This window comes from Colobus angolensis, unplaced genomic scaffold, assembly GCF_000951035.1.
Source record: "Colobus angolensis palliatus isolate OR3802 unplaced genomic scaffold, Cang.pa_1.0 Scaffold427, whole genome shotgun sequence".
Taxonomy (NCBI): Eukaryota; Metazoa; Chordata; class Mammalia; order Primates; family Cercopithecidae; genus Colobus; species Colobus angolensis.
The window spans coordinates 973,989-989,184 of record NW_012117677.1 but is presented as its reverse complement, the minus strand read 5'-3'; the positions used below and the strand labels follow the sequence as shown (position 1 = coordinate 989,184).

Here is a 15,196-nt window from a genome sequence, read left to right as displayed (position 1 = left end):
GGGCTCCGGTGCTCCGGGCTTGGGCGTCGCCGGCGAGTGCACGCCCTCCCCTGAAGCGCGGCCTCTTGGCCTGGAGCTGGGACCAGTTAGGTAACGGCCCCGGGGACTCGCAGTGGAGAGTGAGCGGGGCTTTCCCCGCCGAGCCAGCCCGGCGCCCTCGCCCCTGGCTGGGCAGGTAAGTCTTCCAGGGGGCGAGGTGGGAGAAGTCCTGGCACGGGCGCCAGAGCAGCTGCGGTCCTCTGTCTGCTGCTCCGGCGCGGCGGACACTCGCCTGGCCCCAGTAGCCGTGTTGGATACCCCTATCCCACTCCGCCGGGCTCCGTTTCAAACTCCTTCGCACCTAGTGATTGCTCGTGCTCCTTATCCCTGGGTGTAGAGGCCGATCTTCTCTTAACTGCTTTAGAGTCACTTCTCTTAACTGCTTTAGGGTCACTAGGATTTTTGTGAAAAGGAAAGTGAAACACGAGGATTTAAAGGAACTGTAGTTTTAACCCTAGAGAACTTGTGGAGAGGGGATGGCGCAACGTTGCGTTCACATGCCCCTTGAACACTTTGCGTGGGTAGCTGCCACATTCAGTTGATAGGAAGCACGCGGTAGTAAAGGGAAGAGGTAAAGTAAATTTTACTTGAGCAGCAGTGGTTTTGGAATACAGTGGTAAAACATAGTACTCTCATGTTTTTGTTTTGATTCTTTTTTTTTCCCTTTGTTTTTAGCCCTCCTTCGATATTCCGAGAAAGTATTTTAGAGAATTCCATTTTACTTAAATTTTGTCTGTTTCTTTCCAATCAGCTTAAAATGCTGTTTATATATTTAGATTGTTGAAATCGAGCCAAGATCCATCAACAAGTTGTCTTTTAGATGCAAGTTTAAAGTATTGCAAAATTCGAACACTATCAAGTATGATCCTTGATAACGTTGTCAAGTATACGTGATAATACCCTAACTATGGTCCTTTACTTGGTCCTAAAACCTCTTGTTGTGTTCTCTTGGTTCAATCATAGTGTTTTCAAAATTTTAAATAGTGATTTTAGAATAGCCTCATTCGTATTTTGTAGAATTTTTTTCTTAACTAAATCTAAAATAATTGTCAGATTTTTTTTTTTACGTGTTAGCCAAATGTAAAAGGAGGTTGATTAGTCTAAATTTTAAAAACAAAGAGGAGTGCAACTTCCTTTCGTTTGCAGTTCCTCTAACCATTATACATAAGGAATGTAAAATTACTTTAACATCAGTTTTCTGGGGTGCTGTTAGTTAGAATAGTGAATTACCTTAAAGATTTCTAATCTAGTGAGCCATACTTAATTGCACTATTAGAATTTGCACCTATTTAATAAAGTTGACTTTTGAAGTAAACTTTCAAGTTAGGCTGGTATGTTTTATCTCCTTTATAATATGAAACTTCAGAATATTTTCATCTTAGATTTTTCTTTTTTTCCCCCAAAAATCACCTCTAGAGGATTCAATCAAGTTGATACGTTTTATACCAGTGGCTTACCGCAGTATGCTGAAATAGATTGTGTATTCCACAGTCACATATAAGTCTTACGTTTCATTTCCCTTATGTTTTTAGGGGTCCTTATAACCTGTTTTACATTTTTGTCTTATTATCTAGCAAAAAGAACAAAAATGATAATCTTGAGGTTAGGAGTAATGAAACTTACTTAGAAATTACATGAGAATGTTACATATCCTTATCAGTGCTTACAAACTGTTGGCCAAAGTTGGGAACTCTAGTAGTTTTAAATGTGTTGATGAAGAGAGCAAAATATTGTTGATTTCTTCTAAAACTGAAGGAAGAATAATTGATTGCCTAAGCACTACAAAAGTTATTTTGCAAGTAGATGGTATGGTAGCCAAGCACATGACAATGGGAATTTTGTTTTGTCTTGTATCCTGTCAAGAGAGTCCAGAACAACTTGGACCAAAGGAGCATTTGAAGTATATACATTTACTTCTGTAACCTCATACTTTATTGTATATAGGAAGAAATTAAGGACACAGACAAATGTGGTTCCTCTGTTTTCATCCTGGTTCTTGTTAGAAATAAGGAGGACACAGTTTAAACCACATTACCCATTAGTTATTAAATGTGCTGTCCTGTGTAGGTTGCTTCTCAAAGGGTCATCTGTAAGCTGGTTATCTAGAATTCAGCATAGTTTTAACCATTCATTTAATAAATATTGGTCACCTACTGGGTATTATAAAAGAAGACAAAAATAAGTAGTATTTTGAAATCCAAGATGGAGGGAAGTTGATTTCATAGAAGTTTCAAAGAGATGTGCAATTTATATTTGGTGATTAGGAATTCAAGGCACCTTTTTTTTCAAAAAAAGAAAATTTTGCTTCCTCCAACGGCCGAATAACAAATTTTGTTGCTTGTCCTTCACTGCTTCTGAGCGGATGCTTTGGTATTGTCACGGTGGCTCCCGAGGCAACCTGAGCCTCATGAGTGGGGTACTGTTGCAGCTTGTACTCCAGACACTATGCTTTCGTAAAGATATATGTGACATTGTCCATTTATTTCAATTTTTCCATTGTTTTATGTTATAAATTATAGGAAAAACTTGAGCAACATAAATAAAATATATATAAATCATGAATATACTTCATAGGGAGATTAATTTAGGTCATTAATAATTAAGCGGTGTTCTCATTGTGAGGTAATGAAATCTGGTTTAAAGGTGTGGCAAAAGAGACACAAGTCATCAGAAACTCAATGCAAGAGGTTTTAAGGGAAGAGGCAATATGATTATAGGTGGTTTTGCAATTTCTCTCCTTCCCCAAAATAATATAACCCAAAATCCTTAAGTCATATTTATGAGTGAGTATTGCTTCAAAGCCAAATAGCAGTGAATTATTTTTGGGTTTCCAAAACCCAAACAGATTTCCAGGGCTTAAGAAGTCTTAAATAATACTGAAAAGAAGACTGGGTTGCAGTTATTGCTGTTCGTAGCACATTGGCTTTAAAGCAGCAGTAAGTCTTAGCCAGTGCTGGGCAGAGTGTATCCTCTTCTGATTGCCCTTAGATATTATATAGCTAACATAACTTGCCCTGTGACCTTGGGTATGTTATCCCATGTGATCTTACATATACAGCTCATTTTTTAAATATTGGCTTGTGATTTTTTAGCAGTTAAAAGTATAACTGAAAAAGTAAGGTAGTAGTACTTGCATTTGATCATGTGATCCCATTGTGGGAGGAAAGATCTTCAAATCAACCCTAAGACATCAAATCAGCCCTACGGAACATCTAGAGAAGCATCTAGAGAAAACTAGGCTTTCTTCTCCCAAAAGGATTCTGTTCAACTAAAATATATGTGTCATATCTCATACTTTTTCTTTCTAAACTGTCATACTTGGAACAAGGATATTTAGCCTTGGGAATACAATTTTTTGATACACTTGGTTGGCCAGCACTCCTTAATGGAAAAAGCTATTATTTGACTTAGGGCTAGACCCTTTTTGTTCTAGACATTAAAATAATACCAATTACTGTTACTTAGTGTGTAATAATTTTTAGAAGTTTATCCTTTCATGAAGTAAATTAATCACACAACTGGAGAGTTATGTTAAAATAACTACATTTTTCTGTGTGTGCCTGTTCTCTTTTTTTTTTTTTTTTGAGATGGCGTCTCACTCTGTTGCCCAGGCTGGAGTGCAGTGGTGCAATCTCAGCTGACTACAACCTCCACCGCCCGGGTTCAAGCGATTCTCCTGCCTCAGCCTCCTGAGTAGCTGGGACTACAAGCACGTGCCACCACACCTGGCTAGTTTTTGTATTTTTAGTAGAGACGGGGTTTCACCGTGTTAGCCAGGATGGTCTCAATCTCCCGACCTCATGATCCACCTGTCTTGGCCTCCCAAAGTGCTGGGATTACAGGCATGAGCCACCGCGCCTGGCCAGTTCTTTACCACATATGTATTGATGTTCAGGTGGTCTTTTAGCAGCAGGAGGGCCATGCCAGTTTAGGAAGCATTTTCACTGGTAAGGTTTGCTGGGATCTTATTAGGTATTTTGTTTTGTTTACATCTACTGAATAATTTTGTATTTATTGCAGAACCATTTTCTTTAGTAATAGAAGTCAAGTCAGTGCTAAAACGTTAACATGATTTAAGAGCTTTCTTTTTGTGTTTACTTTAGAATACTATGAAACTTTTTGTTGGTATTACTTAACATTTAAAATTCAGCACTTCATTTCCCTACCATTTGACAGCCTTCTCCATCTCCATAAATGGCACTATTATTAATGCAATTGCTCAAACCAAAAATGTAGGAGGTATTAATTCTTCCCCCTCATTATCTTCCACATCCAATTTACCAGCCTAGTTCCCCTTTACCTCCAAAAACACTGGGCGAATTCTCCTGTCTAACCTAATAGCCCCTAACTCCTGCACTCTTTAGTCACCCTCTAATCCATTCTTATCCACCCCACCACCAGGCTGATCCTTTTAAAAGGTGAATCATGTCATATTCACCCCAGCTTAAAGCATAATGGCTTCCCATTGCACTTGGCATAAAATCCAGGCTCCTTGGGGTAGCCTATAAGCCTTACATGATCTCTTTTCTGCCTACCTCTGACCTTATTGTGTACTTACTGTCCCCACCCCACCACCATACTTTTAAGTACCTACCACACTGGCCTGCCTTCTGTTCTGTCCCTTATGCCAAAGCATTTCCTGTACCCTTGTCATTTAGGTCTTGCTCATATGTCACCTTCTCAAAGAAGTCTTCTTGGTCCCCTCTAGCCCATCATTCTCTTACATTTTCATAGCATCTATCTTGATCTGAAATTACTTAGTTTATGTATTTTTTTCTTCCTTCTTCAGCACTTATTAGTCCTGTGAAAATAGAGACCATGTCAGTCTATTTTCTTTCTCATCCTCAGTGTCTGAAGTAGGTACAGAGTATGTATTTGTGAATGAAGTATTTATAAAATAACAGTTGATTTGAATTTATGCTATATTATTCCATGTTCTGGTGAAGATTCAAAATGGCCTGTTTAGGAGAAAGTGCAATGAAGAGGACAGTAAACTAGCAAAACTAGAATCATTATAAATCCCATTGAGTATATTGTTAGAAATATTTTCTTAAAAAGCTCTGCTTTAAAAACTTTCCCATTAAACAACATGTACATATGCCTCTATAAGTAGACCTAAACATGCTCTGTATTCTTTTGTAAACTTGTTGGGTGTTAGTAGATGGTTAATAAATGGTGTTTCTTGGCTAATTATCTGCAAGTTTGCCTAGATAACAGATTCGTTGGCTGTATTCTAAAACAATACTCTTAAGGTTCTCCAAAGATTTTTAGAGTTCATACTTTGTTTCTAATGAAGCAGTTTAGGCAGTTTTGTATTTTGAATATTTGTTTTCAGAGAAAGCATTCTAAGTAAAGGTAGGTTGTAAAGTACTATAATTAGAGAACATAGCGGAAGCTTTAAAATTGTAAATATTTAATTATTGTCCAGAATTGGAGCTGTATTTGTATAAAGGAAAATTTTTAGTATACTTTTAGACCGAGATATGGAGTTAAATAGCTTAGAGACATTTCCATTTAGATTTGACTCTTCGTCTTCTCAGAAAAAGAAAATAACTTGCCTTCTAGTAATTTTAAATCTGATATAGAATGCACCATTAAGTATCTGAACAGTAAAGGTCAAACTATTGAGAAATAAAACTGTGAATCAGACTTAGAAACTTGTGCTATAAGATCCACACCTTTTTTCAAGTTTTACTTCATCATGTGTGCTTTTCTTCTACTTCACTACTTAAAGTAGTCCCACTAAAGAAGTTGGAGTTATTTACATTGTAAACTGGATATTTTAATTTTTAGATAACATGTTGGGTGTGTTTTTGGGTAGAGGTGTCTTTTTCTTCAGTTTCATAAGTAGTTGAAGTAGTGGTCCTATTTATTACTACAGACTCATTCGTAAATACTTGTTTTTGCATTTTAGTGAATTGACATAAATTTCATTGCTGTAGATTCTGTATTAGCTATCTTGCTTAGCTACTTCTTAAATTTTATTAAAGTGAGATCAGCCCCTGGATTCTAACCTTAATAAGCCCTGACATATACTTCTAGGTTTTGATGAGACTTCCCTATACCTTTAAGTATATCGCTATCTGTTGTACCTGAGGAAAACAGAAAGCTCCAGGTCTCCTGCTTGACTTAAACTCTCAGATCACCTGTTACTATAAAGATTTACCTCCAAGGTTGTCTGTGTGCTGCATTAGGGGCCATTTTTGTAGAGTTGCAAGTATGCTACCATTGGCAAGGAAACAGCACATTCATTCAGAAACATCAATGGGAATATATTCATCTTAGGATTCTTGTACTAAGCTATGAAGATTCTTGAGGGTAGAGCCAAGGTTTACTGAGAAGATTGAGACTGTGCACCCAAAGACAGCATTGACTTTCCTAAACTTGAGATCAAAGCTAAACAGGAAAAATGGTTTATGTTCACAGCGTTCACTCATGAAAAATGGTCTGCAAAGATTTATTCCACCATTGCCATGATTCACCCTGTACCTTAAGGCACTATTATTCCTAGTCTTGAAATTGGGAAAATACACATTCTTCCACTTTATTTTTTATTGGTAAAATGTTTTAATATGGTTAAAACATGGAAATAAATTCAAAGTTTAACGAACACTCACTTTTTGCTTTTTCTTAAAACAAAAGCAGATAAATTTTTTACATAGTGGCTCTTACCCAAGTTCATGGAAAAGAATTTTGTGCTTAAGGAAGACCTCTTCATATTTTAAACTCATAAGGATTTGATGTTTCATTGTATAAGAATTTATTTTCCAATTAGGTGGGTGATTTGAGAAAAAGAGATTACAAAACAGGATTTTTTTCCTTTGCTGCCGCTGCTGTTGCTGTCATCCAGGTTTTCATAGTGTCACTATGTACAAGTGAGGTAGTATTGATAAGTCATTGACTTTTGGAACATATCGCACTGAGATATTAATAGTACCAAATTCTGCTGTCTTTCAGTTCATTGTTTTGCCCTTTAGGCAGCTGCTTCTCTCTCTCTTTGCCTGGATGAAAGGACTATTCCCCAAAACCAAATGAAATACTTTTCCAACCTAGAGGTCTTGTAGTAGGTTTAATGTGCTTGTATGTAAAATTTAATGCTCTCCTGTGGTTTTAAGATACTGAACTATGAAAATATCTTAGTAAGATACTTGTGTTTTGTTTGGTATAGCCAGGAAAAGAAACTGGTTAATAGCAAACAAGAAGTATAGTTTCTCTGGTTTTGGAGTAACTTCAAGCCTTTTCTGTTGTGATTTATAGTCTGCTCATCAGTGTTTTCTAACAGAAGTGTTTTTCTTTACATAGGTTACTCACTATAAACAATATCCACCCAACACAAGCAAAGTTTATTCCTACTTTGAATGCCGTGAAAAGAAGACAGAAAACTCCAAATTAAGGAAGGTGAAATACGAGGAAACAGTATTTTATGGGTTGCAGTACATTCTTAATAAGTACTTAAAAGGTACTACTTTTCCTAGTATATTTTAAACACTGCTTATTACTCTAACAAATCTGTTAATTTGGATGCATTAAATCTTATAATTTGGTGTGTTTGTGTTTGATGTTCTAAGTATGAGAAAAGTTTTCTGAAATAAAAGGTTTTTTGTTTTTTTGGAAACTTGAGTTTTGCTCTTGTTGCCCAGGCTGGAGTGCAATGGCACAGTCTCAGCTCACTGCAACCTCCACCTCCTGGATTCAAGCAATTCTCCTGCCTCAGCCTCCCGAGTAGCTGGGATTACAGGCATGCCCCACCACACCCAGCTAATTTTGTATTTTTGGTAGAGATGGGGTTTCTCCATGTTGGTTAGGCTGGTCTTGATCTCCCGACCTCAGGTGATCCACCCGCCTCCACCTCCCAAAGTGCTGTGATTACAGGCGCGAGCCACGGCGCCTAGCCGAAATAAAAGTTTTGAAATGAGTTTAGAAAAGTCAGTAAGTTTTGGAGGCTAATCTGGTTTCTTATACTTTAGTCATTAATTCAAAGTAAAGGATTTGTTACTGAACTGGAAACTCCTTTTGAATTATGGTAGCAATCATAATTAGAATGTTTTTATATTAGCCAGTTTTTTTTAAAGACCTGTTTTTAAAAACTACCTGTGTCTCTGGACTTAGTTGCAAATGCATATTAAAACAAAAACCCCCCCAAACAATTTCTGTGCTTTCTTATTTGAAAGGCCATTTCTAATCCATTTTTGTAATGGTGTTTCTAGGGGGAAAACAGTTCCCAAACACATTATACATGTTGGAAAAGTTTATCTTTAACCTTTTGAATTAAACATAATTTCAGAATTGAATACAGAGTAAGCTGAATTTTAGGCAAATAACTCTTTTCTGTAATCTTGACTCTTTTAAGGTTAGGCAGTTCAGATAGTCTTATACTTAATACCAAAGTTTTTTTGTTTTGTTTTTTTTAGACAGGGTCTCACTCAGTCACCCAGGCTGGAGTGCGGTGGCGCAGTCTTGGCTGTCTACAGCCTCCATCTCCCAGGCTCCAGCGATCCTCCCTGCTCAGCCTCTCAAGTAACTGGGACCACAGGCTCGCACCACCATGCCTGGCTACTTTTTGTATTTTTTGTAGGGACAGGGTTTCACCATGTGGGCCAGGCTCGTCTCAAACTTTTGACCTCTCAAGTGATCTGCCTGCCTTGGCCTCCCAAAATGCTGGGATTACAGACATGAGCCGCCACACCTGGCCCCAAGATGTTTTAAATGAGTTTACTAGTTATCTTGTATTAAGTTACCAGAGACTGGTAGCACACTTTAATTTAGCCATACAACTTAAGAACTTTGTAAAATATTATTCACTATTAATTATAACTAAAATGTATTGATTACCTATTCTAGGCCAGCATTATTGTAAGTGGTTCATATGTCTTAACTCATTTTGTTCTCACAACCATCATATAAGTGGGTACTCAACTTTTATCCTCATTTACGGATAAGAAAAGTTAATTAAAAGTGTGTTGTTTGTGGGGGCAGACCTTTAGTAATTGTGGAAATTACTGGCTTATCAACCCTGAAAGTGTCACATTCTTTATGAACGAAGTGAGGAGGTTCATTTGGATGTAAGAAGCTTTTGAGTCATCTCAGAGTTGAAAAGTACCAAAATTAATCGAGAGAAAAAATTAATATAATTTTTAAAAGCTATGCAAGTAATAGTTTTTTCTATTACATATCTGCTTTTACAATAAATTAACATTTATACTTTGAGTGATTAGAAGTACAAACTCCTTTTCTGACTCTGCTGTTGACTCTGGGTGAGTCATTTAACCTCTTAGTTATATTTTTAATCCATAGAATGGGTGAAATAGCCAAAGTTATTAATTCTATGATAGTTCAGCAACTCACAGAATGCACCGTTAGAAATGTAAACAGGACGTGTATATTCTTTTAGGTAAAGTAGTAACCAAAGAGAAAATCCAGGAAGCCAAAGAGGTCTACAAAGAACATTTCCAAGATGATGTCTTTAATGAAAAGGGATGGAACTACATTCTTGAGGTAAAAGATGGTTTCATGTTTTGGTCTGTTTTGGTTTTTCTTTTAGTTCAAAACTTCTTGCAAAAGAATTTGTTTTTGTTTTGTTTTGTTTTGTTTTGAGACAAAGTCTCACTCTGTCACCCAGGCTGGAGTGCAGTGTGGCACAATCTTGGCTCACTGCAACCTCTGCTTCCTAGGTTCAAGCTATTCTCCTGCCGTAGCCTCCTGAGTAGCTGGGACTACAGGCACACACCACCACGCCCGGCTAATTTTTGTATTTTAGTAGAGATGGGGTTTCACCATGTTGGCCAGGCTGGTCTCGAACTCCTGACTTCAAGTAATCTGCCCACCTTGGCCTCCCAAAGTGCTGGGGTTACAGGTGTGAGCCACTATCCCCAGCCAGAATTTGCATAGGAGATTAGAGTATCATTACAGTTCTTTTTTGTTTGTGATCTGAATATAATGACTATTTTAGACATCCTTTTGAAAAGTTAAGGTTGACATGTTATCCCTCTCCCCACATCCCCCATGTTACATCATTAGCATATAGAATCTACAGCAAGTCTAATTAATAAAAATGAATTATAACTTAGATAACATTTTTGAGAAAGAATTCATTCTTGAAAATACACTATAGGTAGGAAAGGGCAGGGTTATTTGGCAATTTCAAAATGTAGGTCTGTTTTCTTGACTGAAAATAGATGCTGTGAGTCTATCGCTACACACAGTTCTGGGAAGTTTCTCACTGAATAGTGAGAATGGCTTGGTGCTGATCCACAAAGTTGATTTTTAGTAGTCTTGACTGTATTATATTTATATCTAGTATGTTTGAATTCATTGCTTATATATCAAGGCACTCAAAGACATGGTAATGTAATTATAAGAGCTGAATATCCCGTGGTGATTTCCTTTTATTACAGTGATCAGTTGGGAATGGAATCTATTGGTGTATCTTGATGTTGAGTGTTACTTTAAGTCTCACATTGAACAGACTGTCAAACACGGGATAATTAGAAATACTTTAACTTTCATGCCTATATGACAATACTGAGCTATACTATTTGGTACTTACGGGTCTTGAAAAAGTCAGGTAAGCACTCTGCGCTGCACTTTTCCCGAATCTTAAATAAGGTCAGTAGAATCTGTGAGCTATCACCTGCACTTGCTCCATTTCTCTTCTGTGAGGTTTGTTGTAAGCTTAAGTACAGTAATAAGTTTACGTGCTGTGCTTATTACTATACTGTCCAGTGGCCAGGGCAGTAAGTCGTTTGATTATATGATCAGAAAATCTTGGGGAACTAAAAGTTCTCTAGGGATAATCTGGTCTAACCCATTTTACAAACAGAATCTGAGACCTAGAGATGGCAAGTGATTTGCCCAGGGTCTCCCCAGTGCTTTTGAGTCCAAACTAGGACCTGTAGGGCAATGTTCTTTTTGCTATACACGTGCCTCCAGTGCTTCTTTTAAACAGATTTTTCTTTTATTTAATTACCTTGTCCCAAATCACATAAATAAATTATCAGGATTTCTGAAGCAGCTTGCTTTCCTAGTGAATAGTTAGGCATAGCTTTTAGCTTTAAAAGGGAGGCACAGTGTCACATAACAAATAATCTTCAGCCTAATTTTTAATTTTGGAGGCAATTATTGCATTAAGAGGAAGTCAGTTAAGTCAGACTTGAGTGTTACTTGCCAAGATTCTGCGTTTGGTCTGTCATAGTTTCATATCCATCACCAGAATAAAGAGGGAACCTATTTTGTTTCTTCTGCAGGGATTTCCCTAGCTCTCCTTCTCTCTTGTTTTGTTTTCTTTTGTTCTTTAATAGTCGTCCTTTATCTTTCAGTCTGCAGCCTTTATTTTGTGAAAATGATGAATTTAAAATAAAGATAGTGTTCTTGGAATACTTTTAGAATATGTTGGAATAAACTCATCCTTTTTCGTTTTCTGAAAGAGCAGGGAAAAAGCAACAGTTTTGTTTTGATCAGTTTGGAATTTTCTGCCACTTGTAGTGATAAATGTTCTTAGCAGAAACACGTGGCATCATTAAACTTAAAAAATTAATATCAGTACCTATGTTAATAATTTTAACTAGTCTTTAGGTTAAGGACATTCTGACTAGATTACGGTAACATCTACAATTGCAATTTCAATGACAGTAAATTTAGATTCTATAAAATGTAAAGAACCTTTAGTAAAACAGCAGGTAATTGAGTGTCATCTGTTGAATAAATAAATTTATCATTTTCTCCTGCCAGAAATATGATGGGCATCTTCCAATAGAAGTAAAAGCTGTTCCTGAGGGCTCTGTCATTCCCAGAGGAAATGTTCTCTTCACGGTGGAAAACACAGATCCAGAGTGTTACTGGCTTACAAATTGGATTGAGGTAAATTGCTTTTTTGTTTTTTTAATTCTTATTTAACATTAATTGAATAAAGACCATTGAACTGAGATTACAGTTTAGAATTTGTTACTAATAAAGCTATATATATAATCTCCTATAATTTACTTAACCTTTCCAGGCTTCAATTTCCTCATCTGTAAAATGACAGACTAATCTTTAAGGTTTCTTCTAGTAGAATAGAATGTTCTGAGATTTTGTTTAAATCAAATTATTGAGAGTGATTGTTTTCAAAACTTAGTTGGCTTAAAACTTATCCTTTCATCTAATTCATTGCCATTTTAAATGTGTATTATCTTAGAGCAAACTTTTAACAACATTTCTAGTAACTTACAACATTCAATGAATGATAAATGTTCAAGTTAGACTAAAGGAACTTTGTTCCAACCTTTAGTAACTACTTTCTTCATTTTTCTCTAATCAGTTTAGGTCCTGGGATCTACCATCTGTTACTTTTCAGTTTCTCATCTAAATATAATCAAGAGTTGCTATTCATATTGTTTAATTTCTCAGGAAGGGTACATTTTGGGCTTTGGGTTTATACTGCAAGCCTTTTTTTGTTTTTCTTGTATGTATACCTAAGTAGTCATATGTTTTCACATGGTCAGAGTTTTGATAATACTCTACTTAACTTCTGAACAGTTTAATAATAGGTTTAATCTGTGAGAGGAAATATACCCTCGAAAGTAACTGTAGAAATAACACCTTACTATCTGGTGGCATTTACTTAGTTCTTAGAACTGACTAATTAGTTTATTGGTTAAAGTAATTTGCTATTTGCTATTATATTGTAAAATAGTACATTTGAGGCTCACTTAAAAAATTGAAAAAACATTGAAATATAAGAGGTCCAAGAATATGTTTGAAACACATTTTGCTAAGTTGACAGAAAATTAGTAGACTTTTGATGGGCTATTAACTAATAATAGACTAAAAAAAAATAGGTACAGTTAAATAAAGGTTTTAAATAGTCTATACCATATACTAAAACTATTAACTGTGAACCGTAAAAGAGAATGTATCTTACTGGTTTCTGTACAGCTGTAAATAGTGTTTGTACTGGCAAATATTTGATTTTGAGGGGATGGTGTTACAAAAACACAAGAGTAGAAGAGTTGTTCATGTCATCTAGGCTAGCCTTTTACCTTAAATGCCAAAGATCCCAACCAAACTTAGAAAATTTGTCATCTATGGATTAACCTTTTTCATATTGTTCTTTTTAGTTGTCTGACTGGGGATTTAGTCAGTAAGTACTCTTCCTTAAGTCTAATTAAACTTTCCTAAAGCAGATATTTATGGAAGTAGAGAATTAGATATCATTTCACCTTGCTTCCTTGTGCAGTTTTCTTTGGCCTTAAAAGTAAATTTTTTAAAATAAAATTTTTAAAACATTTAAATAAATTTTTAATAAAAAAACTTATTTTTGGTGTATCCGACTAGGAAACCATAAAGTAAAAAAAAAAAAAAAAAATCAATTATTTTAAAGCAGTTTACCAAATATATAAATATTTTTAAAAGTTATTAAACATAAATCTAATATGGGACTGTTCGATACTGTTTTTTTAGAAGTACATAGACCCTTGCTTTTATTTGCTTATAACCTGAAACAATTTATATTGAGTTTACCTTTTTTATACTAATATATATTAAGTTATTTCCGTCTTAAATAGGCATTTATAGCTAAAGCATAAAAACTTACAGTCTGATACTGTCTATCCCTTATTGTAGTTTCTGACAGATCCTATTTTTTTAAATGTGTTTATTCTGCATATCAGATCTCCAGAATAGACTTCTTCATAGATATTTTGCATCTCTCGTGGGGACAGAGGAAATTCATCCTACTCTTACCAATCCCCAACCTTAAGTTTACCACCTTGTATTTGAAATCTGTTCCTATCCCCAACAAACTTGTTATTTGCAAATTTGAAAATATTCTTTAAACAGATCTTGATTTAAAACATTTTCAGTAAAAGGACTAAATAGTATTTCTTTCAGTTTTCTTTCCCACTGTATTTTCAGTTATTAATAACTATTGATTGTTATTCACCTGTTAGTAGCACACAGAATTCTAAAATACTGAAATTGAGTTGCTTTATTTCAATATTGGTGCCAGAAGAAACCTTAGTCCTCTCACATTTCATAACAATTTTAAGAGCATCTAGGAGTTCTGCAGAGGTGTCTCAGGCTTACAAGGGGGCTGAGGAACCAGCATAGTGGGCTAAACTTATCCCTTTCTTCCACCAAAAAGCAAAACAAGACCTTTCTACTATTAAGAAAAGGAAAGTTGATATTAAAAACGATTATACTGACCAAATGTCATTTCACAGATGGGGAAATTGAGTCCTGAGAGATGGACTGGTGAATAGAGTAGGTGCCGTGCCCTTTCTGCTGTACCATCCCATTTCTCATTCTTTAAAGCCTTTATCCTGCATCCTGCATGGTAGCATTGTAATAAACACTTCTGGAAGGAAATTTACAGGTTTACTTCCTTTAGTCTTAGTTTCAACTAATAATTTTGATTTGTGTGGGCAAATTGCTATTTTGGAAGTTTCCAACAAGGCCTACTTTATTAGACCTTGGATTAACCCAAACTAACTTGCCTTTTTTTCCCTTGCTTACACCTACAGTGATCTTTTTAAAAGGGGAGTGATTTTATTAAGAGTATAATTTAAGCTGATTTTGTTGGACTATGGAAAGGAAACGGTGATGTGAAGGATCACTGTGTCTCATAGTTATTTCTCTCCTTCCCTGGCATTTTTCGAGGGGTAAGGTCAATCTTCTACCTTTATAACTCAACTAGAGTTTTTCACATTATGTTTTATATCTTTCTCATACTCCTAGATAATATCAGTATTTGAGTTGAATTAAATGTAAGAGCTGATTGACTTAAATTCAACAAGTGAATATTGATTAAGTACCAGCTGTGTACCCAAAAAAATGCTGGGCACAGAAGTTAGAGTAAGATGTCTCACTTAAAGGGCCTTTGAGGGAGAGGTGACGATTCATTCTGAACTAACCACTAATATCATTAAGAATTAGTGCAAGTTGGCAGCAGAAAATAGGTAATTCTGTCTAAAGGAATCATGAAATGGAAAATAAGCTTTTAATAAGGAGAAGGCACAGTGTTCTTAGAATGACAAATAGTCCTATGGGGACTGCAGCATAAAAGTGAAAAATGTAGAAGATAAACCTTTAGATGGTAAACAAGGCAAGATTCTGGAAGGTTCTCAAATTCTGTATGAATCAGCTCCACCCCGGCCCCATGGACAGTAGATGACTGTTAAAG

The 15,196-nt window shown here is 35.9% G+C and overlaps 1 protein-coding gene across 1 annotated transcript in view; it reads left to right on the top strand.

Annotated features, from left to right (window-relative positions):
- Nucleotides 1-15,196, top strand: part of NAMPT (nicotinamide phosphoribosyltransferase) — a 40,750-nt gene that overhangs the window by 6,566 nt on the left and 18,988 nt on the right. Inside the window, exons 3-6 of the mRNA XM_011956870.1 lie at nucleotides 93-175; nucleotides 7,342-7,498; nucleotides 9,431-9,534; nucleotides 11,767-11,895. Coding sequence (XP_011812260.1) covers nucleotides 93-175; nucleotides 7,342-7,498; nucleotides 9,431-9,534; nucleotides 11,767-11,895 — 473 coding nt within the window. The remainder of the gene's footprint in view (nucleotides 1-92; nucleotides 176-7,341; nucleotides 7,499-9,430; nucleotides 9,535-11,766; nucleotides 11,896-15,196) is intronic.